Source organism: Ranitomeya imitator, chromosome 4, assembly GCF_032444005.1.
Source record: "Ranitomeya imitator isolate aRanImi1 chromosome 4, aRanImi1.pri, whole genome shotgun sequence".
Classification (NCBI taxonomy): domain Eukaryota; kingdom Metazoa; phylum Chordata; class Amphibia; order Anura; family Dendrobatidae; genus Ranitomeya; species Ranitomeya imitator.
In genome coordinates this window covers 134728279-134754786 of record NC_091285.1, presented here as the reverse complement: position 1 = coordinate 134754786, position 26508 = coordinate 134728279, and the positions used below count along the sequence as shown (strand labels likewise).

The following is a 26508-nucleotide window of genomic DNA, read 5'->3' as shown; positions in this document are numbered from 1 at the left end:
TGACTACACTACATATTATATACATCAGGGTGACAGTGTGACTATACTACATATTATATACATCAGGGTGACAGTGTGACTATACTACATATTATATACATCAGGGTGACAGTGTGACTATACTACATATTATATACATCAGGGTGACAATGTGACTATACTACATATTATATACATCAGGGTGACAATGTGACTACACTACATATTATATACATCAGGGTGACAGTGTGACTATACTACATATTATATCCATCAGGGTGACAGTGTGACTATACTACATATTATATACATCAGGGTGACAGTGTGACTATACTACATATTATATACATCAGGGTGACAGTGTGACTATACTACATATTATATACATCGGGTGACAGTGTGACTACACTACATGTTATATACATCAGGGTGACAGTGTGACTATACTACATATTATATCCATCGGGTGACAGTGTGACTATACTACATGTTATATACATCAGGGTGACAGTGTGACTACACTACATATTATATACATCGGGTGACAATGTGACTACACTACATATTATATACATCAGGGTGACAGTGTGACTACACTACATATTATATACATCAGGGTGACAGTGTGACTATACTACATATTATATACATCAGGGTGACAGTGTGACTATACTACATATTATATACATCAGGGTGACAGTGTGACTATACTACATATTATATACATCAGGGTGACAATGTGACTATACTACATATTATATACATCAGGGTGACAATGTGACTATACTACATATTATATACATCAGGGTGACAGTGTGACTATACTACATATTATATACATCGGGTGACAGTGTGACTATACTACATATTATATACATCAGGGTGACAATGTGACTATACTACATATTATATACATCAGGGTGACAGTGTGACTACACTACATATTATATACATCAGGGTGACAGTGTGACTATACTACATATTATATACATCAGGGTGACAGTGTGACTATACTACATATTATATACATCAGGGTGACAATGTGACTACACTACATATTATATACATCAGGGTGACAATGTGACTACACTACATATTATATACATCAGGGTGACAGTGTGACTACACTACATATTATATACATCAGGGTGACAGTGTGACTATACTACATATTATATACATCAGGGTGACAGTGTGACTATACTACATATTATATACATCAGGGTGACAGTGTGACTATACTACATATTATATACATCAGGGTGACAATGTGACTATACTACATATTATATACATCAGGGTGACAATGTGACTATACTACATATTATATACATCGGGTGACAGTGTGACTATACTACATATTATATACATCAGGGTGACAATGTGACTATACTACATATTATATCCATCGGGTGACAATGTGACTACACTACATATTATATACATCAGGGTGACAGTGTGACTACACTACATATTATATACATCAGGGTGACAGTGTGACTATACTACATATATTATACATCAGGGTGACAGTGTGACTATACTACATATTATATACATCAGGGTGACAGTGTGACTATACTACATATTATATACATCAGGGTGACAGTGTGACTATACTACATATTATATACATCAGGGTGACAGTGTGACTATACTACATATTATATACATCAGGGTGACAGTGTGACTATACTACATATTATATACATCAGGGTGACAATGTGACTATACTACATATTATATACATCAGGGTGACAATGTGACTACACTACATATTATATACATCAGGGTGACAGTGTGACTATACTACATATTATATACATCAGGGTGACAGTGTGACTATACTACATATTATATACATCAGGGTGACAGTGTGACTATACTACATATTATATACATCAGGGTGACAGTGTGACTATACTACATATTATATACATCCGGTGACAATGTGACTATACTACATATTATATACATCTGGGTGACAGTGTGACTATACTACATATTATATACATCAGGGTGACAGTGTGACTACACTACATATTATATACATCTGGTGACAATGTGACTACACTACATATTATATACATCAGGGTGACAGTGTGACTATACTACATATTATATACATCCGGTGACAATGTGACTACACTACATGTTATATCCATCGGGTGACAGTGTGACTATACTACATATTATATACATCAGGGTGACAATGTGACTACACTACATATTATATACATCCGGTGACAATGTGACTATACTACATATTATATACATCTGGGTGACAGTGTGACTATACTACATATTATATACATCTGGTGACAATGTGACTACACTACATATTATATACATCAGGGTGACAGTGTGACTACACTACATATTATATACATCAGGGTGACAGTGTGACTACACTACATATTATATACATCAGGGTGACAATGTGACTATACTACATATTATATACATCAGGGTGACAGTGTGACTATACTACATATTATATACATCGGGTGACAGTGTGACTATACTACATATTATATACATCAGGGTGACAATGTGACTATACTACATATTATATACATCAGGGTGACAGTGTGACTACACTACATATTATATACATCAGGGTGACAGTGTGACTATACTACATATTATATACATCAGGGTGACAGTGTGACTATACTACATATTATATACATCAGGGTGACAATGTGACTATACTACATATTATATACATCAGGGTGACAATGTGACTACACTACATATTATATACATCAGGGTGACAGTGTGACTACACTACATATTATATACATCAGGGTGACAGTGTGACTATACTACATATTATATACATCAGGGTGACAGTGTGACTATACTACATATTATATACATCAGGGTGACAGTGTGACTATACTACATATTATATACATCAGGGTGACAATGTGACTATACTACATATTATATACATCAGGGTGACAATGTGACTATACTACATATTATATACATCGGGTGACAGTGTGACTATACTACATATTATATACATCAGGGTGACAATGTGACTATACTATATATTATATCCATCGGGTGACAATGTGACTACACTACATATTATATACATCAGGGTGACAGTGTGACTACACTACATATTATATACATCAGGGTGACAGTGTGACTATACTACATATATTATACATCAGGGTGACAGTGTGACTATACTACATATTATATACATCAGGGTGACAGTGTGACTATACTACATATTATATACATCAGGGTGACAGTGTGACTATACTACATATTATATACATCAGGGTGACAATGTGACTACACTACATATTATATACATCAGGGTGACAATGTGACTACACTACATGTTATATCCATCGGGTGACAGTGTGACTATACTACATATTATATACATCAGGGTGACAATGTGACTACACTACATATTATATACATCAGGGTGACAATGTGACTACACTACATATTATATACATCAGGGTGACAATGTGACTACACTACATGTTATATCCATCGGGTGACAGTGTGACTATACTACATGTTATATACATCAGGGTGACAATGTGACTACACTACATATTATATACATCAGGGTGACAATGTGACTACACTACATATTATATACATCAGGGTGACAATGTGACTACACTACATATTATATACATCAGGGTGACAATGTGACTACACTACATGTTATATCCATCGGGTGACAGTGTGACTATACTACATATTATATACATCAGGGTGACAATGTGACTACACTACATATTATATACATCAGGGTGACAATGTGACTACACTACATATTATATACATCAGGGTGACAATGTGACTACACTACATATTATATACATCAGGGTGACAGTGTGACTATACTACATATTATATACATCAGGGTGACAATGTGACTACACTACATATTATATACATCAGGGTGACAATGTGACTACACTACATATTATATACATCAGGGTGACAATGTGACTACACTACATATTATATACATCAGGGTGACAATGTGACTACACTACATGTTATATCCATCGGGTGACAGTGTGACTATACTACATGTTATATACATCAGGGTGACAATGTGACTACACTACATATTATATACATCAGGGTGACAATGTGACTACACTACATATTATATACATCAGGGTGACAATGTGACTACACTACATGTTATATACATCAGGGTGACAGTGTGACTATACTACATGTTATATACATCAGGGTGACAATGTGACTACACTACATGTTATATCCATCGGGTGACAGTGTGACTATACTACATATTATATACATCAGGGTGACAATGTGACTACACTACATATTATATACATCAGGGTGACAATGTGACTATACTACATATTATATACATCAGGGTGACAATGTGACTATACTACATATTATATACATCGGGTGACAGTGTGACTATACTACATGTTATATACATCAGGGTGACAATGTGACTATACTACATGTTATATCCATCGGGTGACAGTGTGACTATACTACATATTATATACATCGGGTGACAGTGTGACTATACTACATGTTATATACATCAGGGTGACAATGTGACTATACTACATGTTATATCCATCGGGTGACAGTGTGATACAGCAGACACCACAGTGTCACACAGCGCACTACACGGTGACGCCAGAGAGGGCGGCATTGTCGCCCGCCGGGTCAGTAATGATGAATGTGCTGTGTCACTGGAGGAGAGCCGGCCGTGTGTACCGGCTGTGCCCACCCTGAGGAGGTGGAGAGCAGACAATGGGCGCAGACAGCCGTGCGGTGATAGGTCGGGCCGGCAGCCGCGGGCGGGATGGATGGGAGCACACAGAGCAGCCGGTGAATGAGCCGGAGAGTCCCCGTGTGACCCCGCCCTTCACCTCTCGCCGGAGGGCGGGCACCAGACAGCACAACATGAGGACACTCCGGCTGCTCCTCTGTCCCGAGTGCCCACGCCGTGCTGCCCACTCCAGCCATGCGCGACTATGATGAAGCCACCTCTTTCCTGGGGGACTGGGGACCCTTCCAGCTGACCATCTTCTTCCTGCTCAGCGCCAGCACTATCCCCAATGGCTTCAATGGAATGTCTGTCATGTTCCTTGCTGGCACTCCGGAGCACCGGTGCCTGGTGCCCGACAGTGCCAACCTGAGCCAGGCGTGGCGGAATGTGAGCATCCCCCTGGAGGAGCGGGACGGGCGGCAGGTGGAGAGCAGGTGCTGGCGGTACCGGCTGGACGCCCTCACCAACTACTCGGCGCTGGGGCTGCTGCCCGGGGTGGACGTCAATGTCAGCGCCATCCAGAGGGAGAAGTGTGTGGACGGCTGGCAGTATGCCCGGGACCTGTACCACAGCACGGTGGTCACCGAGGTCAGTCTCCGGCCCTGCGGCTGTCTGTTACACTAATAATGTCTATCTATCTATTATCTATTATTTATCTATTTCTATCTATCTATCATCTATTATTTATCTATTTCTATCTATCATCTATCTATCATCTATTATCTATTATTTATCTATTTCTATCTATCATCTATCTATCATCTATTATCTATTATTTATCTATTTCTATATATCTATTTGTCTGTCTATCTATCTATTATTTATCTATCATCTATTTATTATCTATCTATTTATCTGTCACCTATCTATCATCTATCTATTATCTATCTATCTATCTATCTATCTATCATCTATTATCTATTATTTATCTATTTCTATATATCTATTATCTGTCTATCTATCTATCTATTATTTATCTATCATCTATCTATTATCTATCTATCATCTATCTATCATCTATCATCTATCTATATCTATCTATTATCTATCTATCTATCTATCTATCTATCTATCTATCTATCTATCATCTATCTATTATCTCCATCTATCTATATCTTTCTATTATCTATCTAGCATCTATCTATCTATCTATCTATCTATCTATCTATCTATCTATCTATCGTTATATCTATCTATCCCATATCTATTTATCTATTATCTATCATCTATCTATAGATCTATCTATCTGTCTATTATCTATTATTTATCTATTTCTATCTATCTATTATCTGTCTATCTATTATCTATCTATCTATCTATCATCTATTATCTATTATTTATCTATTTCTATATATCTATTATCTGTCTATCTATCTATCTATTATTTATCTATCATCTATTTATTATCTATCTATTTATCTGTCACCTATCTATCATCTATCTATTATCTATCTATCTATCATCTATCTATTATCTATCTAGCATCTATCTATCTATCTATCTATCTATCTATCTATCTATCGTTATATCTATCTATCTATCGTTATATCTATCCCATATCTATTTATCTATTATCTATCATCTATCTATAGATCTATCTGTCTATCTATTATCTAGAACTCCAACAATCAGAGGCAGCACAACATTTGTAGTAAAAATAGCTATTTCATTAGCCCATCTTAGCGACATTTCGGTCCAAAAAATGTGAACCTTTCTCAAGCAGTGAATGTGTACAAGTGCCAGGTATATAAAGGGTGTACATGATTACAGTGTTTACCAATATTTAAGACAGAGCATGTCTATTATACAAACTGTGCAGGATATAGTACATGTAAACATTAGTGATGATGAGCGAATATACTAGTTGCTCGGGTTTTCCTGAGCACGCTCGGGGGTCTCTGAGTATTTGTTAGTGTTCAGAGTTTTGTTTTTTGTTGATTCAGCTGAATGATTTACGGCTATTAACCAGCCTAGGTACATGTGGGGGTTGCCTGGTTGCTAGGGAATCCCCACATGTAATCAAGATGTCTAGTAGCTGCAAATCATCTAGCTGCCAGGCAAGGAAAACTTAATCTCCGAGCACTAACAAATACTCGGAGACCACCCGAGCAACGAGTATACTCACTCATCACTAATGAATACACATATATGTAGAACAATAACTGTATAGTGTGCATTTACCAAAATACCAAACCTATAACATAATGCACAACTCATAGAGACATAGTAAACGTAATTTTATTAATCATAAAAAAATCACATAACATAAATAAACGGGAAAAGCAAAACCAGGTGGAAAGAAGGTACGGGATACCACAGAGACCAAAGTAAAATAAAATAATATAACAAGCCACAAATAGTTCCAACATTAGTATTAGTATTAGTATTCGCTCATCACTAGTAAACATACATCTTAGGCTACGTTCACACTAGCGTTCGGCTAGTGTGCGTCGCGCTAGCGTCGGGCGACGCAGCGGCGACGCACGCGTCATGCGCCCCTATGTTTAACATGGGGGACGCATGCGTTTTTGCTTGTTGCGTTTTCCGACACATGCGTCTTTTTTGACGCTAGCGTCGGACCAAGAAAACGCAACAAGTTGCATTTTTCTTGCGTCCGATTTTCGTCAAAAAACGACGCACGCGTCGAAAAACGCAGCGTTTTTTCGGTGCGTTGTGCGTCGCGTCGCCGACGCAGCGGCGCACAACGCTAGTGTTAACGTAGCCTTATGAAGTGCAGTGCATCAGTGTAAAGGTAAATGAGAACAAACAGTATATACTTTCCCATCAATTGGCAATAAATAAACAGCTGTATTACATTATTAATCATCTCCATGGCTCACCCCATTCTGTACATGAAATTCACGCGCCGGTCGGCGTCCTACATTATCAAATGTGCATGTGAGGAAGATACAGAGCGTCTGCGCACACATCCAATGGATATCCACGCCATCTTAAAGATGGGCAAAGGCATTACATGAACTGCGCATGTCATAGAAGATACAGCGCGTCTGCGCCAAATCTATTATATTAACTAATATATATGTGACATACAACAAGTGGTGCCATTCCATATTATGCATGTGTACGTGGCTAAGGATATAACCCGACGGGGTGAGAACACCCCCCATTAGCTAGGGCTGGTAACTCACCACACGAAAATGGGGGAGACACAAGCCTCGGAAAACAAATGTGTCTCAACCCCAAATTTCCAACAGGTAAAACATTCCTCTTTTGCCACAACAGAAAAAAGTGGGGGAAACTTCATATCCTGAAAGCAATTATTGCAGAGAAATCCCTTCATTTAAAGGCAAACTGTATTAGTCACAAAATCTAGTGTCCTATAAAGATTCTTGCATATCCTTTTTAATGGAATAAGTAATGGCTCGTGATTCTTGAGAATATTCACATTTCAAATGATCTAAAAAACAAAAATAAAAAAAATGAAACATTAATATCATATCTATTAGCACATCTCTTAATGAAAAAGAGAGCAAACAATCCCATAGGGACATACAGAAGGATGCCATAAAGAGTACGGTACATTATCAAAGGACTATATGCAATATGAAATCCCCATTTTTCCGAAAGGTTTCAAAGTATTCAATCTTTGGATCCAAAATAATTCTCTAGTTTTTAGCATTTTAATTCGATCACCACCCCGTCTCAAAGGGGGATATGATCAGTGATTCGGAATTTCAAATGTTTTTCAATATGTCCGTGCTCTGTAAAATGTTTTGAAACAGGTAAGTCAAGTTTTGTTTTTTTCTAATCGTGTATCTGTGGTGATTCACACGGGTTTTACAATCCCAAGTGGTTGCACCCACGTACCACAGTTTTCCGGTCATTCCATTAAGTAGATCACATGATCACTTGAACATGTTAAATAATGTCTAATAAAGAACAACTCATTAATAACTGGATGATGAAAACTATCCCCTTTCAACATATTGATGCAATGAATGCATCCCAAACATGGCTAACAACCCACTCTGCGCCTTCCTGTAAGTGATACTGTACCAAAGAATGGAGTAAGTTGTCCTTAATATTACTTGATCGTTTATATGAAATCAAAGGTGGTAGTTTAAATTCCTCAATATCTGGGAGACATTTATTCCTCATGGGCCAATGTTTTTGAACTATCCCTACCACATCACGACTTTCCTCAGAAGGTTGCTATTAAAGGATCCTATTCAATTTATTATCTTTTCTCTTCTCAAAAAGACTTTCCCTGCTGATATTTCTTACTTTATCCTCACATCTTTTTAGAATTTTATTGGGGTAATTTCTTTGTTTAAATTTATTAATCATATGTTTTATTGAAGTTTCAAGTATGACATCATCACTTACTATTTTCTTCACTCGTAGGTTTTGATGATAAAACAAAGCCTCAACCAACTTACGGGGATGTGAACTTTCATATCTCAATAAATTATTCTTATCCGTAGATTTACAAACATTTCTGTAGATAGATTTTTTATTCTCATACTTCACAAGAATATCCAGGAATTGAATTTCCTTCATTGAATATACTAAAGTGAATTTTATTTCATCATCCAAACTATTCAAAAACAGTTTTAAAATTTTCCTAGTTCAACAGAAGTCCCTTTGCATAGGAGGAAGACATCGTCTATGTATCGCCACTGCTCCAGCACATTGCCAAAGTTGTGGGACAAATAGACAAGGTCCTCCTCCATGGCCGTCATAACCAAATTTGCGTAAGCGGGTGCCATATTGGTGTCCATTGCTGTACCCCTTCCTTGCACATAAAATTCATCTCTAGAAAGGAAATCATTATTTCTCAATACACTCTCCAGTAATTTTAGTGCAAAATCTATGGCCCCAGATGTATATGTAGTACCAATCAATTGTACTGTATTATGATTAATCAACGTATATAAAGAGATGATGACAAATGACGCCAAAATAATATCATCTTCACTTTTAACTTTATTCAACTTACTCAAAAAATCTGCTGTATCCTCTATAAAAGATTGAGTTTGTCTAGACAAAGGTCCCAGTATCTTATCCAAAAAAATGCCAATGTGGATAAAGATAGAATCACTACCCAATACGATCAGTCGACCGGAAGGATTATTTAACGATATATGTATCTTAGGCAATATACAGCTCTGGCAAAAATTAAGAGACCACCACATCAAAACCCTGTCATGGGCAGCCCAATCTCCAGACCTGAACCCCATTGAAAACCTCTAGAATGTAATCACGAGGATTCTGGATAGTCAGAAGCCATCAAACAAAAAAGAACTGCTTACATTTTTGAGCCAGAAGCAGTGTGAAAGACTGGTGGAAAGCATGCCAAGACGCATGAAATCTGTGATTAAAAATCATGGTTATTCCACAAAATATTGATTTCTGAACTCTTCCAGAGTTAAAACATTAGTATTGTTGTTTGTAAATGATTATGAACTTGTTTTCTTTGCATTATTTGAGGTCAGAAAGCACTGTTTTTTTCTTTAGAATTTTGAACATTTTTCTTTGTTAGAAAAAATACAAAATTTATTGCTTGGAAATTCGTAAACTGTTGTCAGAAGTTTATAGAATAAAATAAAAATTTACATTTTACTCAAAAATATAGAGTACAGATCAAAAGTCATTTTACTCAAAAATATACAGTACAGATCAAAAGTTTGGACACCTCATTTAAAGATTTTTCTGTATTTTCATGACTATGAAAATTGTAAATTCAAACAGAAGGCATCAAAGCTATGAATTAACACATGTGGAATTATACACTTAACAAAAAAGTGTGAAACAACTGAAAATATGTCTTATATTCTAGGTTCTTCAAAGTAGCCACCTTTTGCTTTGATGACTGCTTTGCACACTCTTGGCATTCTCTTGATGAACTTCAAGAGGTAGTCACCGGAAATGGTCTTCCAACAATCTTGAAGGAGTTCCCAGAGATGCTTAGCACTTGTTGGCCCTTTTGCCTTCACTTTGTGGTCCAGCTCACCCCAAACCATCTCGTTTGGGTTCAGGTCTGGTGACTGGAGGCCAGGTCATCTGGCGTAGCACCCCATCACTCTCCTTCTTGGTCAAATAGCCCTTAAACAGCCTGGAGGTGTGTTTGGGGTCATTGTCCTGTTGAAAAATAAATGATGGTCCAACTAAACGCAAACCGGATGGAATAGCATGCCGCTGCAAGATGCTGTGGTAGCCATGCTGGTTCAGTATGCCTTCAATTTTGAATAAATCCCCAACAGTGTCACCAGCAAAGCACCACCACATCATCACACCTCCTCCTCCATGCTTCACAGTGTGAACCAGGCATGTAGAGTCCATCCGTTCACCTTTTCTGCGTCGCACAAAGACACGGTGGTTGGAACCAAAGATCTCAAATTTGGACTCATCAGACCAAAGCACAGATTTCTATCTCAAATGTGGGATCACCCATTGATCTCTTATATACATTAGTATCAGACAATTGACGTACAATTTCTGCCTCACATTTAGGCTATGTGCACACGTTGCAGATTATTTGCGGTTTTTTAGCGTTTTTGCATCCCATCATTTATAACGGAATCCGCAACTTCTGTGCACATGATGTGCGTTTTTCCGCATGAAAAACGCATTGTGGAAAAATAATGAACCGGTTCATTCATGTTCCGTTTTTTTTCGCGGATTTCCCACTGTCTAATGCATTGGGAAATGTCCGGGGAAAAAACGCGCAAAAAACGCGTCAAAACCGAGTCAAAACTGCGCAAAAAACGCGCAAAAAAACGCATGCGGATTGTATGCGGAAATCTGCCAGAAATGTCCGGATTTCCACAGGAATTTTCTGCATGAATTCCTGAACATGTGCACATAGCCTTACATGTATCCATGATGGTGATGTCATCGTCATGGACCAATTAAAGCAAGGCCTGATTTTCCTCACATGTCAAATTATTTTTTGTAAACCCATTCCCATCATATAATTGTTTAAGATGATCAATATCCTTATTTACTGCATCAATATAAGCATCAATGACAGGGACATTAATAACCGGTATAAAATCACTCTTACTGTAAAGCATTAGTTCTCGTGAATTAAATTCAGTGTGCGCAGGAGCCAATTCCTCCGGGTTCTGTGCATATCAATACTTCAATTTAACTGATGTAAAGAACCTAAACATTTCTATTTCCAACTTAAGGTACCGTCACACTTAGCGACGCTGCAGCGATACCGACAACGATCCGGATCGCTGCAGCGTCGCTGTTTGGTCGCTGGAGAGCTGTCACACAGACCGCTCTCCAGCGACCAACGATGCCGGTAACCAGGGTAAACATCAGGTAACTAAGCGCAGGGCCGCGCTTAGTAACCCGATGTTTACCCTGGTTACCATCCTAAAAGTAAAAAAAAACAAACACTACATACTTACCTACAGCCGTTTGTCCTCCAGCGCTGTGCTCTGCACTCCTCCTGTACTGTCTGTGTGAGAACAGCGGCCGGAAAGCAGAGCGGTGACGTCACCGCTCTGCTTTCCGGCTGACCGACGCTCACAGCCAGTACAGGAGGAGAGCAGAGCACAGCGCTGGAGGACAGACGGCTGTAGGTAAGTATATAGTGTTTGTTTTTTTTTACTTTTAGGAATGTTTTACCTGTTGGAAATTTGGGGTTGAGACACATTTGTTTACCGAGGCTTGTGTCTCCCCCATTTTCGTGTGGTGAGTTACCAGCCCTAGCTAATGGGGGGTGTTCTCACCCCGTCGGGTTATATCCTTAGCCACGTACACATGTTATAGGGTTGGGGATCCTCTTATGCCTTTATTAGGACGCGTTGCATCTTTTTGGGAAAGAGAATCCTTTCATAATATGGAATGGCACCACTTGTTGTATGTCACATACATATTAGTTAATATAATAGATTTGGCGCAGACGCGCTGTATCTTCTATGACATGCGCAGTTCATGTAATGCCTTTGCCCATCTTTAAGATGGCGTGGATATCCATTGGATGTGTGCGCAGACGCTCTGTATCTTCCTCACATGCGCATTTGATAATGTAGGACGCCGACCGGCGCGTGAATTTCATGTACAGAATGGGGTGAGCCATGGAGATGATTAATAATGTAATACAGCTGTTTATTTATTGCCAATTGATGGGAAAGTATATACTGTTTGTTCTCATTTACCTTTACACTGATGCACTGCACTTTATAAGATGTATGTTTACATGTACTATATCCTGCACAGTTTGTATAATAGACATGATCAGTCTTAAATAATTATTGTTAAATACTGTAATCATGTACACCCTTTATATACCTGGCACTTGTACACATTCACTGCTTGAGAAAGGTTCACATTTTTTGGACCGAAATGTCGCTAAGATGGGCTAATGAAATGGCTATATTTTTTTTACTACAAATGCTGTGCTGCCTCTGAATTTTGGAGTTACAGTTGAGGTTTGGTATGTGCCTGGGGGGCTTTGCACCCTGACTCTCTTTTCTTTTGTGCTGCTCTTGTTTTTTCTTATCTATCTATCTATCTATCTATCTATCTATCTATCTATCTATCTATCTATCTGTCTATCCCATATCTATCCCTCTATCTATCCCATATCTATCTATCTATCCCATATCTATCTATCTATCTATCTATCTATCTCATTCCTTCTATCTATCTATCTTATTCCTTCTATCTATCTATCTTATTCCTTCTATCTATCTATCTATCTATCTATCTATCTATCTATCTATCTGTCTATCCCATATCTATCCCTCTATCTATCCCATATCTATCTATCTATCCCATATCTATCTATCTATCTATCTATCTATCTATCTATCTCATTCCATCTATCTATCTTATTCCTTCTATCTATCTATCTTATTCCTTCTATCTATCTATCTATCTATCTATCTATCTATCTCATTACTTCTATCTAATCTATTATCTATCTATCTCATTCCTTCTATCCATCTATCTCTTTATCTCTCTCTCCCTCTCTATCTTTATATCTAATTACAGTACCTCTTATCCTATTATTGATCTGTCCATTTCTCATTAATATGTCTCACGATCTCTCTACAAGCCTATGTGTTGCTATTTCCACGTCTGTCTGTGCTGTTTCCTTCTGTCTGATGCTATTACTCACCCCTGGCACACTACAAGCGACATGTATTGGGGCAGTTGGCAGTGGGCACGGTTAGTAGATTTTGGCACGATACGAGTAGTAACAACATGCTGGCGGAACATTCCTTGTTATAAACCATTCTAAAACGCTGACAGTAAAGTGATCTGCATCTGTCACTGTGAGTCTGCCCACACCCAGTGTGAGATGTGTGAGGACAAGGCTGGCATTCTGTACAGGACAGCAAATGCTTTCCCCATGCCCGAATGTCCTAAAGTAATGATGGCCTACCAGCAGTGTGATGGAATAAAGCTGCATCCTGTGTGGTGCCAGGACAGCAATGCTGCCGGAAGAAAAACATCTTGTTACGGTATCAGGTTCCCCCAGTAAAGTGCCAATCTCTGCCAACATACAATGTCCAGCTCTTCACCATTGTATAATTCCTGGGTATTGCATCATGCGCCAACCGGTAGCATCGATTCTGTGCCGCCTGAGGGATGTCAGTTGTGTGTTCAGTCTGTAGAGAAATCATTTTGGAAAACTCTCAAAATAACATGTACTTTGGAGGCTACAGTCATGTAATAGGGGGACAATAGCAAGAATTTAATATGTCCTTATGTCCTGAGAAAGCTTGCTTGGACTTAGTGGGGTATTTCAGGGGAAATGCTGAAATCAGTTATCGGGAACAAATCAGGTTCCCTAATTGTGCGAAAGTGCCATTATAGTGATATACAGCTCTGGTAAAAAAGAGACCACCACATTAAATCCCAGTCATGGGCAGCCCAATCTCCAGACCTGAACCCCATTGAAAACCTCTGGAATGTAATCAAGAGGATGATGGATAGTCACAGGCCATCAAAGAAGAACTGAAAGCTGTGATTAAAAATCATGGTTATTCCACAAATATTGATTTCTGAACTCTTCCTGAGTTTATACATTAGTATTGTTGTTTCTAAATTATGATGAAATTGTTTTCTTTACATTATTTGAGGTCTGAAAGCCCTGTTATTTTATTTTTTTTTTTTTAATTTGGACCATTTCTCCTTTTCAGAAAATAATACAAAATTTATTGTTTGGAAATTGGCAGACATGTTGTCAAAATTTTATAGAATAAAAGAACAATTTACATTTTACTCAAAAATATACCTATAAAGAGAAAAATCAGACAAACTGAACATTTTGCAGTGGCCTCTTAATTTTTGCCAGAGCTGTATATACTGTTAGCATTATAATAAGCCTCTCCATTCTGTCCTGTTCTGGGAGGTAGCACCTATCTACTGTATGATGTCCATGTGCTGCTGTCTAGATGAGACCACCCCTGCACATAGTGGACAACCCCTTTAAAGGCACTTGTGTCACCACTAGGACTCACCCTTCTTGAACTAAATGTTTGGCCTTGATAAAATAAAAAACCTATACTCGCCTGCTGTTCCAGCTGTGTCAGCACTCGCGGTCACAGGGTTATCGTGTGGTGTTGTGCCCAGCACCAAATCAGCGCCGGCATCACTGTGCCCGCCTATGTACGGCTTGAACATGAAGAGGAAGTCCAGGCTGCTGCTGGTCTCTGACTTCCTAAGCTTTGGACATTGCAGGAATGTCCGTAAGGGATTCTAGTAAGACCTCCCACTGCCATGAGCAATAGTTCCTCCTAACAACCAGCAGGATACTGCACTTTAACTTGACTTTGGTTACTGCACTTCCGTATCTGACTGTCAGGAAGATTCCCTTCCACTGTGGGCTAGTCCCAAACATTAACTGAATCGTATCCTATACATTCAGCTAACTATAGTTACTATCCTATAACAGTTGGTACTAAGCCTATTGGCTATATTTTATGTCCTAGATCCTAATCTATATCTTACCTTGTGTTCTTCACTATCATATTACTGTCTATGCCACAGTACATAATTCACATGACACTAATATATAACACATTACATTATTTACATGACGTGATTGGTGTCCTCTGGTAGGAACACAATAGTACAGTTCACTACTCTTACAGGTCAGCGGTCGTTTAACTCCTTAACGACCACCCATACACCTTTTAATGGCGGCAGTTAAGGTTACTTATTCCTTAGCACCACTTTTAAACGGCGCTGAGAAGTAAGGTTATAGCGCCCCCCAGTGTCGGAAATTATCCAGGGCCTTGGAGAAAATGATTCGGGATGGCTTTTCCCATCCCCAGTGTTGCGATCACCATTATTCACGGAATAACGGCGACCACAAAAAAAAGGGCGATTTCTTATTTATTTATCTCTCATCTGATATGATCTAGCACATCATAGGAGAGAGAAATGGAGTCCCCCGAGTCCCCCCAATACCTCCGGCACCTCCTGCTTCCCCCAGTGATATCCCCCGGCCCTCAGCGTCCTCTTCCAGGAAGAAAATTGCAGGCGCATGCGCAGTGCACCCCCCGAGATCTGCCAGCTGGCATTCGGCAACAATAGGAGATTTCTCCTATTGGTTCATTTTGATCACTGTGCTAGACCCTATTACAGTGATCAAAGTAAAAAAAATAGTAAATCAAACCCCCCTTTATCACCCGCTTAGTTAGGTAAAAATAATAAAATTTAAAAAATATATTTATTCCCATTTTTCCATTAGGTTTAGGGATGGGACTATGGTTAGGGTTGGGTTCAAAGCTAGCGTTAGGGTTGGGTCTAGGGTTAGGGTTGAGGCTAGGGTTAAGGTTAGGGGCTAGGGTTGGGCAATGGTTAGAATTGGGGCTACAGTTAGGGTTGGAGCTAGGGTTGGGGCAAGGGTTGGGGTTGGTCTAGAGTTACGTTTGGGGCAAGGGTTAGGGTTGGGCTAGGGTTAAGGTTGTGTTGGGGTTAGGGTTATTGTTAGGGTTGGGATTAGGGTTAGGGGTGTGTTGTTAGTGTCAGGCTTTTTTCAGGCTGGAGTTAGAATTGGGGGGTTTCCACTGTTTAGGTACGTCAGGGGTCTCCAAACGCGACGTGGTTCTCGCCATTGATTCCATCCAATTTTGCTTTCAAAAAGCCAAACGGTGCTCCCTCCCTTCTGAGCCCGGTCATGCGCCCCAAACAATGGCTTTCCCCCACATACGAGGTATTGGTGTACTCTGGAGAAATTGCACAACAAATTTTGTGGTCCATTTTCTCCTGTTACCCTTGTGAAAACAAAAAAGTTTGGTTCCAAAGTAATTTTTTGTGAGAAAAGTAAAATGTTAATTTTCTTCCTTCCACATTGCTTTAGTTCTTGTGAAGCACCTGAAGGGTTAATAAACTTCTTAAATGTGGTGTTGCGCACCTTGAGGGACGTTTTTAGAATAGTGTCACTTTTGGGTATTTTCTGTTATATTGACCCCCCCAAACTCACTTCAGATATGAGGTGGTCCCTAAAAAATGATTTTGTATATTTTGTTGGAAAAATTAGAAATCACTGGTCAACTTTTAACCCGTATAACGTCCTAAAAAAAAAATATGTTTCCAAAATTGTGTTAATGTAAAGTAGACATGTAGGAAATGTTAACTATTTTAAGGGCACAAAAATTAAAAGTTTGAAAATTGCAAAATTTTCAAATTTTTTGCCAAATTTCAATTTTTTTCATAAATAAATTCAAGTCATATAGAAGAAATTTTACCACTAAGGCCGGGGTCACACTTTCGAGTGTGATGCAAGAAGCTCGCATGTGAAAAAACCAGATTATATCTCAATTACCCAGACAACTGTGTTTTTGCAAACCAAGAAGAATTGAATATTTATCTGTATATTTGCTTGTGGATTTAAGTGCTTAGCTTATGTCTGGTGGGTCAAGAAGACAGACTTGCAAACTCATATACTATTTAACATACTGTGTAAAGGTACCGTTACACTTAACGATTTACCAACGATCACGACCAGCGATACGACCTGGCCGTGATCATTGGTAAATCGCTGTTTGTTCGCTGGAGAGCTGTAACACAGACAGCTCTCCAGCGACCAACGATGCCGAAGTCCCCGGGTAACCAGGGTAAACATCGGGTTACTAAGTGCAGGGCCGCGCTTAGTAACCCGATCTTTACCCTGGTTACCATTGTAAAAGTAAAAAAAAAAAAACACTACATACTTACATTCCTGTCGCGTCCCCCAGTGTCGCGTACCCGGTGCTGCTGCCGTTACTGAGGAGCGGAGCGTGCGGCTGCATAGTAATACATGCAGCTGCACGCTCCGCTCCTGAGTGATGGCGGCAATGCCGGGTATTAACATGCTAGACTCGGCCGTATTTCCCGCATGTGTGATCCCGGCCTAAGCACTGCTCCCGGTTTTAGACTATTTAACCCCTTGAGATTCATTGCGGCGTGGGACATGACTGTATGGCAGACAGGTATGGGATTTTTATTTGGGATTTTTCCAACAGAATAACGAGCGCTTTGCTTGTATTGAGAGTGCAATAAAGATATTAAACCTGTGTGTTTCATTATTTCATTAAAATACTTTATTCTTAATGTGTGTGTGTATTTTTAACCCTTTCATACTATTGGATTAATAATGGAGAGGTGTTTTATTAACACCTCTCCATTATTAACCAGGCTTAATGTCACCTTACAATAGCAAGGTGACATTAATCCCTTATTACCCCATATGCCACCCCACAGGGCAATGGGAAGAAAGAGGCTAAGTGCCAAAATAGGCGCATCTTACAGATGTGCCTTTTCTGGGGGCAGATTTTTTTAGCCCGGGGGGGGGGGAGGGGAGAGCAATAACCATGGTCCCTCTCTAGGCTATTAATATCTGCCCTCGGACACTGGCTTTCCCTCTCTGGCGGAGAAAATTGCGTGGGGGCCCACGCCAGTCTTTTCTGTGAATTGATCCTTTAATTTAACACCTAGAGCTCCAAAATTTTACACATTCACACTACTACTTTTGTGTTTGAAACTGTTAAACTGTAAAGCGCTGCGGAATATGTTGGCGCTATATAAATAAAGATTATTATTAAAGATTATTATTATTACTAACATTATTAGTGAGAGATATATAAAAGTTTAACGGATATGCAATGGTTTACTGCATGTAAACCATGTCTCATATCCTGTCGGGTTCTGTAATAATTTTACAGAGCCCAACAATTGAATTATCGGCTATTCTGGTATCTAGCTCTGTATGAAAAAAAAACAAACATATATATATACTATATATATGTTTTCACGAATATTTGAAGCCAGGGATCCATTAGAAGTCCATTTTGCAAGCCGGCAAGAAAATCTCGCCATACGGATGTCACACGGATACTTTAATGAGAAAAAAAATTGCATCCTCGCATTGCACACAGATGACGTATGGATCACTGTTCAGGGAACATTTCTGCGATTGTCGTCCGTGTAAAACGCTCCGTTGTGTGTGACGCCGGCCTAAAAGGGGTTTTACTTAACCAGCTGGCTTTAAGAAGGACATTGGTTCAGTACTAGTCCTTTATAGGACATAGGAAATCATTTATTCATGGGAAGAAAAAGGAAAAACACGCTCCCCTTCACAGTCTTCATGGCTCAATCATGCGTATAAGGAGTTATAATAATAGGCAGTGACACATGAATGCATTCATTGTATGTGAGAAGCCAAAGATCTATAAAAGCAGAATTTGGGCATCTGTCTGACCTTGATGGGGCTTGTAACAAAGATGTAGCTTACTCCCTGCAAACTTCTTATCTTCAGGATGTACATACTCCCAGCAAAACAGGCTTCATCCTAGGACAAGCTTAGAAAACAGGACAGGCTGTAATTGTCAAGCAACATGTTTAACCCCTTGATTACCTCATAAGTCGCTAACGATAATTTAAACAAAACCAGTCACTGCGCTGTAACCATGTTCTCTTTTCAGGCATACATCCAAACCGTATGAGGAATGGTGCAACTGAATAACAAAGGCAGAAAAGCAAAAGAAAAAGAAAAACATTTTTTTCCAATCTATGAAAAATTCCTTTTTGGTAATTTTCCTGCAAGCCCTTGATATAAGCCCACCGAAAATGCCTTGTATAATTTGTATATGAATTCTCTGTGCCTGCCTTGATTAACCCCTTAAGCCCCGAGGGTGGTTTGCACGTTAATGACGGGGCCAATTTTTACAATTCTGACCACTGTCCCTTTATGAGGTTATAACTCTGGAACGCTTCAACAGATCCTGATGATTCTGACATTGTTTTCTCATGACATATTGTACTTCATGACAGTGGTAAAATTTCTTTGATATTACCTGCGTTTATTTGTGAAAAAAAAAAAAAAATTTGGCGAAAATTTAGAAAATTTCGCAATTTTCCAACTTTGAATTTTTATGCCCTTAAATCACAGCGATATGTCATACAAAATACTTAATAAGTAACATTTACCACATGTCTACTTTACATCAGAACAATTTTGGAAACAACATTTTTTTTGTTAGGGAGTTATAAGGGTTAAAAGTTGACCAGCAATTTCTCATTTTTACAACACCATTTTTTTTAGGGACCACATCACATTTGAAGTCATTTTGAGGGGTCTATAGGATATAATATAACCAAGTGTGACATCATTCTAAAAACTGCACCCCTCAAGGTGCTCAAAACCACATTCAAGAAGTTTATTAACCCTTCAGGTATTTCACAGGAATTTTTGGAATGTTTTTAAAAAAATGATCATTAATTTTTTTTCACACAAAATTCACTTCAGCTTCAATTTGTTTTATTTTACCAAGGGTAACAGGAGAAAATGGACCCCAAAAGTTGTTGTACAATTTGTCCTGAGTACCCTGATACCCCATATGTGGGGTAAACCACTGTTTGGGCACATGGCAGAGCTCGGAAGGGAAGGAGCGCCATTTGGCTTTTCAATGCAAAATTGGCTGGAATTGAGATGGGACGCCATGTTGCGTTTGGAGAGCCACTGATGTGCCTAAACATTGAAACCCCCCACAAGGGACACCATTTTGGAAAATAGTCCCCCTAAGGAACTTATCTAAATGTGTGGTGAGCACTTTGACTCACCAAGTGCTTCACAGAAGTTTATAATGTAGAGCCGTAAAAATAAAAAATAATATTTTTTCACCAAAATGAACTTTTCGCCCCCAATTTTTTTATTTTCCCAAGGTTACCAGAAGAAATTGTACCCCAAACGTTGTTGTGCAATTTGTCCTGAGTACGCTGTAACCCAATATGTGGGGGTAAACCACTGTTTGGGCGCATGGCAGAGCTCGGAAGGGAAGGAGCGCCGTTTGACTTATCAATGCAAAATTGGCTGGAATTGAGATGGGACGCCATGTTGCTTTGGGGAGACCCAGATGTGCCTAAACATTGAAACCCCCCACAAGTGACACGATTTTGGAATGTAGACCCCCCTAAGGATCTTATCTAGATGTGTTGTGAGAGCTCTGAACCCCCAAGTGTTTCACTACAGTTTATAACGCAGAGCCGTGAAAATAAAAATTCTTTTTTTCCCCCACAAAAATTATATTTTAGCCCTCAGTTTTGTATTTTCCCAATGGTAACAGGAGAAATTGGACCCCAAAAGTTGTTCTGCAATTTGTCCTGAATACGCTGATACCCCATATGTGGGGGTAACCACCTTTTAGGCGCATGGCAGAGCTCGGAAGGAAAGGAGCGCCATTTGGAATGCAGCCTTTTTGCAGAGCCTCTAATGTACCTAAACAGTAGAAACCCTCCACAAGTGACAGCATATTGGAACTTAGACCCCACCAAGGAACTTATCTAGATGTCTTGTGAGAACTTTGAGCCCCAAGTGTTTCACTACAGTTTATAACGCAGAGCCGTGAAAATAAAAAAATATTTTTTCCCCACAAAAATGGTTTTTAAGCCCCCAAAATTTTTATTTTCCCAAGGGTAACAAGGGAAATTGGACCCCAGAAGTTGTTGTCCAATTTGTCCTGAGTACACTGATACCCCATATGTTGGGGTAAACCCCTGTTTGGGTGCACGGGAGAGCTCGGAAGGGAAGGAGCACTGTTTTACTTTTTCAACGCAGAATTGGCTGGAATTGAGATCGGACGCCATGTTGCGTTTGGAGAGCCCTGATGTGCCTAAACAGTGGAAACCCCCAATTCTAATTGAAACCCTAACCCAAACACACCCCTAATCCCAACCACACCCCTAACCCCATCCCTAACCACACCCCTAACTCCAACACACCCCTAACTCTAATCCCAACCGTAGATGTAATCCAAACCCTATCCCCAACCCTAGCCCTAGCCCCAACCCTAACCCCAACCCCAACCTTAGTTCCAACCCTAGCCCTAACCCTAATGGGAAAATGTAAATAAATCCATTTTTTAATTTTTTTTATTTTCTCTAATTAAGGGGGTGATGAATGGAGGTTTGATTTATTTTTGTAGCGGGTTTTTTAGCGGATTTTTATGATTGGCAGCTGTCACACACTAAAAGAAGCTTTTTATGCGTTACCACATTTTGAGAGCTATAATTTTTCCATATTTTGGTTCACAGAGTCATGTGAGGTCTTGTTTTTTGCGGAAAAAAATGACGTTTTTATTGGTAACATTTTCGGGCATGTGACATTTTTTGATCGCTTTTTATTCCGATTTTTGTGAGGCAGTATAACCAAAAACCAGCTGTTCATGAATTTCTTTTGGGGGAGGCGTTTATACCGTTCCGCGTTTGGTAAAATTGATAAAGCAGTTTTATTCTTCGGGTCAGTACGATTACAGCGATACCTTATTTATATCATTTTTTAATGTTTTGGCGCTTTTATGCGATAAAAACTATTTTATAGAAAAAATAATTTTTTTTGCATCGCTTTATTCTGAGGACTACAACTTTTTTATTTTTTCGCTGATGACGCTGTATGGTGGCTTGGTTTTGCGGGACAAGATGACGTTTTCAGCGGTAGCATGGTTATTTATATCCGTCTTTTTGATCGCGTGCTATTCCACTTTTTGTTCGGCGTTATAAAAATAAAGCATTGTTTTTTGCCTCGTTTTTTTTTTTTACGGTGTTCACTGAAGGGGTTAACTAGTGGGACAGTTTTATAGGTCGGGTTGTTACGGACGCGGCGATACTAAATATGTGTACTTTTATTGTTTTTCTTTATTTAGGAATTTTTTTTTTTTTTTTACACATCTAAATATTTTAATTTTTTAACTTTATAACATTGCCCCGGGGGAAGGGGCATCATGTTATAAGGTCAGATCGCTGATCTGACACTTTGCAGAGCGCTGTGTCAGATCAGCGATCAGACTTGCAGGGCTGCAGGCCTACCAGCGCTTGCTCTGAGCAGGCTCTTGGTAAGCCACCTCCCTGCAGGACCCGGATGCAGCCCCTCGGCCATTTTGGATCCGGGGCCTGCAGGGAGGAGACGCTCGGTACAAGGTGAGCACATCGCCTTGTACCGAGGGTCTCAGGGAAGCCTGGGAATTAAGTCCCAGGTTACTTTGACGGGATAGTATATCATATGGGATTAAGGGGTTAAAGTGGATGACATCTCCTCGGTCATGCACCCAACGTGTTCACACAGACGCGAAAAATGTACACTCTGGGTGGATGATATAGGAGATGTAGATGCAGGTGCCCATTAGACCATTAGTGCGGACTAGCATACAACAATGGGTAAAAGGTGGTAGACATGGGTTATGTAGGCAAAACCTGGTTACACGTTTCCTTTAACTGGAAAAATAGAATTGCATGTAGTCAAAGGTCATAACTAAATGGGCGACAGGACCCTCACTGAAAATTGGATGAGAAATAATAGGGGTTGTCAAAGTGCTACAGAAAACAAGGATCTTTATCTTTTAGGCTAAGTTCACACAGGGCGTTATTGCTGCTTTTTAATGCTAATTTTCAGCTGCTTGTTACATTACCAGCAAAGCCTATGAGATTTCAGAATTCTCGTGCACATACATTGCTTTTTTTGGCAACAGAATTTTGTGCTTTGCATGTTTTTTTGGACATAGAGCATGCCACTTTTTCACCCATTGTCTTGAATGGGTGATGAAAAAACTCTGATAAAAAACGCCTCTATCATGTTTTTCTGCGTTTTTTATCCCAAAACCTGATTCTATAGAATAGGCCTTTTTTGAACACTAAACTTTATCAGCCATGCACAAAAGACAAATCTAGCATGCCAAAATGCCACAAAAAAAACCACATAAAAAACACCACGAAAAAGGCAAAAAAAAAAACAGAAAAATATGCTTTTTTTTCTACAGCTTTGTTCTTGCTTAGGCTTCTTTCACACTAGCGTCGGGCCCGGCCCGTCGCAGTGCGTCGGGCCGAGGTTACCGACGCTAGCGTTGCCTCCGCCGCACAACGGGTGCAGCGGATGCTGCTTTTCAGCGCATCCGCTGCCCCATTGTGAGGTGCGGGGAGGTGGGGGAGGAGTTCCGGCCGCGCATGCGCGGTCGGAAAAGACGGTCCGTCGGCTGCAAAAAATGTTACATGGAACGTTTTTTGCGGCCGACGGTCGGCCGAAAAACGGCGCAACCGTCGCGCGACGGTTGCGACGTGTGGCAATCCGTCGCAATGCGTCGCGTAATGTTAGTCAATGGAGAAAAAACGCATCCTGCAAACACTTTTGCAGGATGCGTTTTTTCTGCAAAACGACGCATTGTGACGGATTGCAGTTAACGCTAGTGTGAAAGTAGCCTTAGGCTATGTTCACATTTGCGTTGTGCGATGTTGCGTCGGAGACGCAACGCAAACAAAACGCACGCTAAAACGCAGCGTGTCGTTTTTTGCCGAAATTTGGACGCAAAAAAAATGCAACTTGCTGCGTTTTCTGCGCCCCACGCTTGCGGCAAAAAAACGCATGCGTCGCAAAACGCAGCACAACGCATGTCCATGCAGCCCCCCATGTTAAAGATAGGGGCGCATGGCACTTGCGTCGCCGTGGCTGCGCCCGGCACAGCCCGGCAGAACGCAAATGTGAACGTAGCCTAAGAGATAAGTTTTTGCTGCAGGAAAAAAAAACTGAAAATGCCTAGTGTGAACTCACCCTTACAGGTGCACGGACACATTACTCACAGTGCACAATGCATGGAGTACCTGTATGACCATCAGCAGAGCAACATGTCTACAGGCTGCTCTGCCTACCTCCTAGGAATACAGTCAGTTACATCAAGGCCTCGGAGGCATTGTAGCAAACGTAGATGGCAATCATCAATGGCTTTCTGGAGTGCTCTGGGTGTGTCCCACTAACAATTACATCTCCAACCCCTGGCAAAAATTATGGAATTGCTGGCCTTGGAGGACGTTCATTCAGTTGTTTAATTTTGTAGGAAAAAAAGCAGACATGGCACAAAACTAAAGTCATTTCAAATGGCAACTTTCTGACTTTAAGAACTACTAAAAGAAATCAAGAACAAAAAAATGTGGCAGTCAGTAATGGTTACTTTTTTAATCAAGCATAGGGAAAAAATTGTGGAGAGCTGTTACACCAAGTGGACTAACATGAATCATGGCTCCAACACGAGAGATGTCAATTGAAACAAAGGAGAGGATTATCAAACTCTTAAAAGAGGGTAAATCATCACGCAATGTTGCAAAAGATGTTGGTTGTTCACAGTCAGCTGTGTCTAAAATCTGGACCAAATGCAAACAACATGGGAAGGCTGTTAAAGGCATACATACTGGTAGACCAGGGAAGACATCAAAGCGTCAAGACCGGAAACTTCAAGCAATATGTCTCCAAAACAGGAAATGCACAACAAAACAAATGAGGAAGAATGGGTGGAAACTGGAGTAAACGTCTGTGACCGAAGTGTATGAAACCGCCTAAAGGAAATGGGATTTACATACATAAAAGCTAAACGAAAGTCATCATTAACACCTAAACAGAAAAAAAACAAGGTTACAATGGGCTAAGGAAAAGCAATCGTGGACTTTTGATGACTGGATGAAAGTCATATTCGGTGATGAATCGCGAATCTGTATTGGGCAAGGTGATGATGCTGGAACTTTTGTTTGGTGCCGTTGCAATGAGATTTATAAAGATGACTGCCTGAAGAGAACATGCAAATTTCCACAGTCATTGATGATATGGGGCTGCATGTCAGGTAAAGGCACTGGGGAGATGGCTGTGATTGCATCTTCAATAAATGCACAAGTTTATGTTGATATTTTGGACACTTTTTTTTATCCCATCAATTGAAAGGATGTTTGGGGATGATGAAATCATTTTTCAAGATGATAATGCATCCTGCCATAGAGCAAAAACTGTGAAAACATTCCTTGTAAAAAGACACATAATGTCAATGTCATGGCCCGCAAATAGTCCGGATCTCAATCCAATTGAAAATTTTTGGTGGCTCCAACCTGCAAAGCCAGGTTGATAAAGAGTACTGTTTGACACTCATTAAAGGGAACCTGTCACCCCCAAAATCGAAGATGAGCTAAGCCCACCGGCATCAGGGGCTTATCTACAGCATTCTGGAATGCTGTAGATAAGCCCCCTACCCCCGATGTATCCTGAAAGATGAGAAAAAGAGGTTAGATTATACTCACCTGGGCGGGCGGTCCAATCCAATGGGCGTCGCAGTCCGGTCCGGGGCCTCCCATCTTCATAGGATGACGTCCTCTTCTGGTCTTCACACTGCAGCTCCGGCACAGGCGTACTTTGTCTGCCCTGTTGAGAGCAAAGTACTGCAGTGCGCAGGCTCCGGGCCTCTCTGACCTTTCCCGACCTGTGCACTGCAGTACTT

General features: G+C 39.9%; 1 protein-coding gene across 1 annotated transcript in view; it reads left to right on the top strand.

Annotated features, from left to right (window-relative positions):
• The first annotated feature begins 4676 nt into the window (after positions 1-4676).
• Positions 4677-26508, top strand: part of LOC138675574 (solute carrier family 22 member 4-like) — a 124738-nt gene continuing 102906 nt past the window's right edge. The window contains exon 1 of the mRNA XM_069763938.1: positions 4677-5383. Within this exon, the coding sequence (XP_069620039.1) occupies positions 4991-5383 (393 nt within the window). The 5' untranslated portion in view covers positions 4677-4990. The remainder of the gene's footprint in view (positions 5384-26508) is intronic.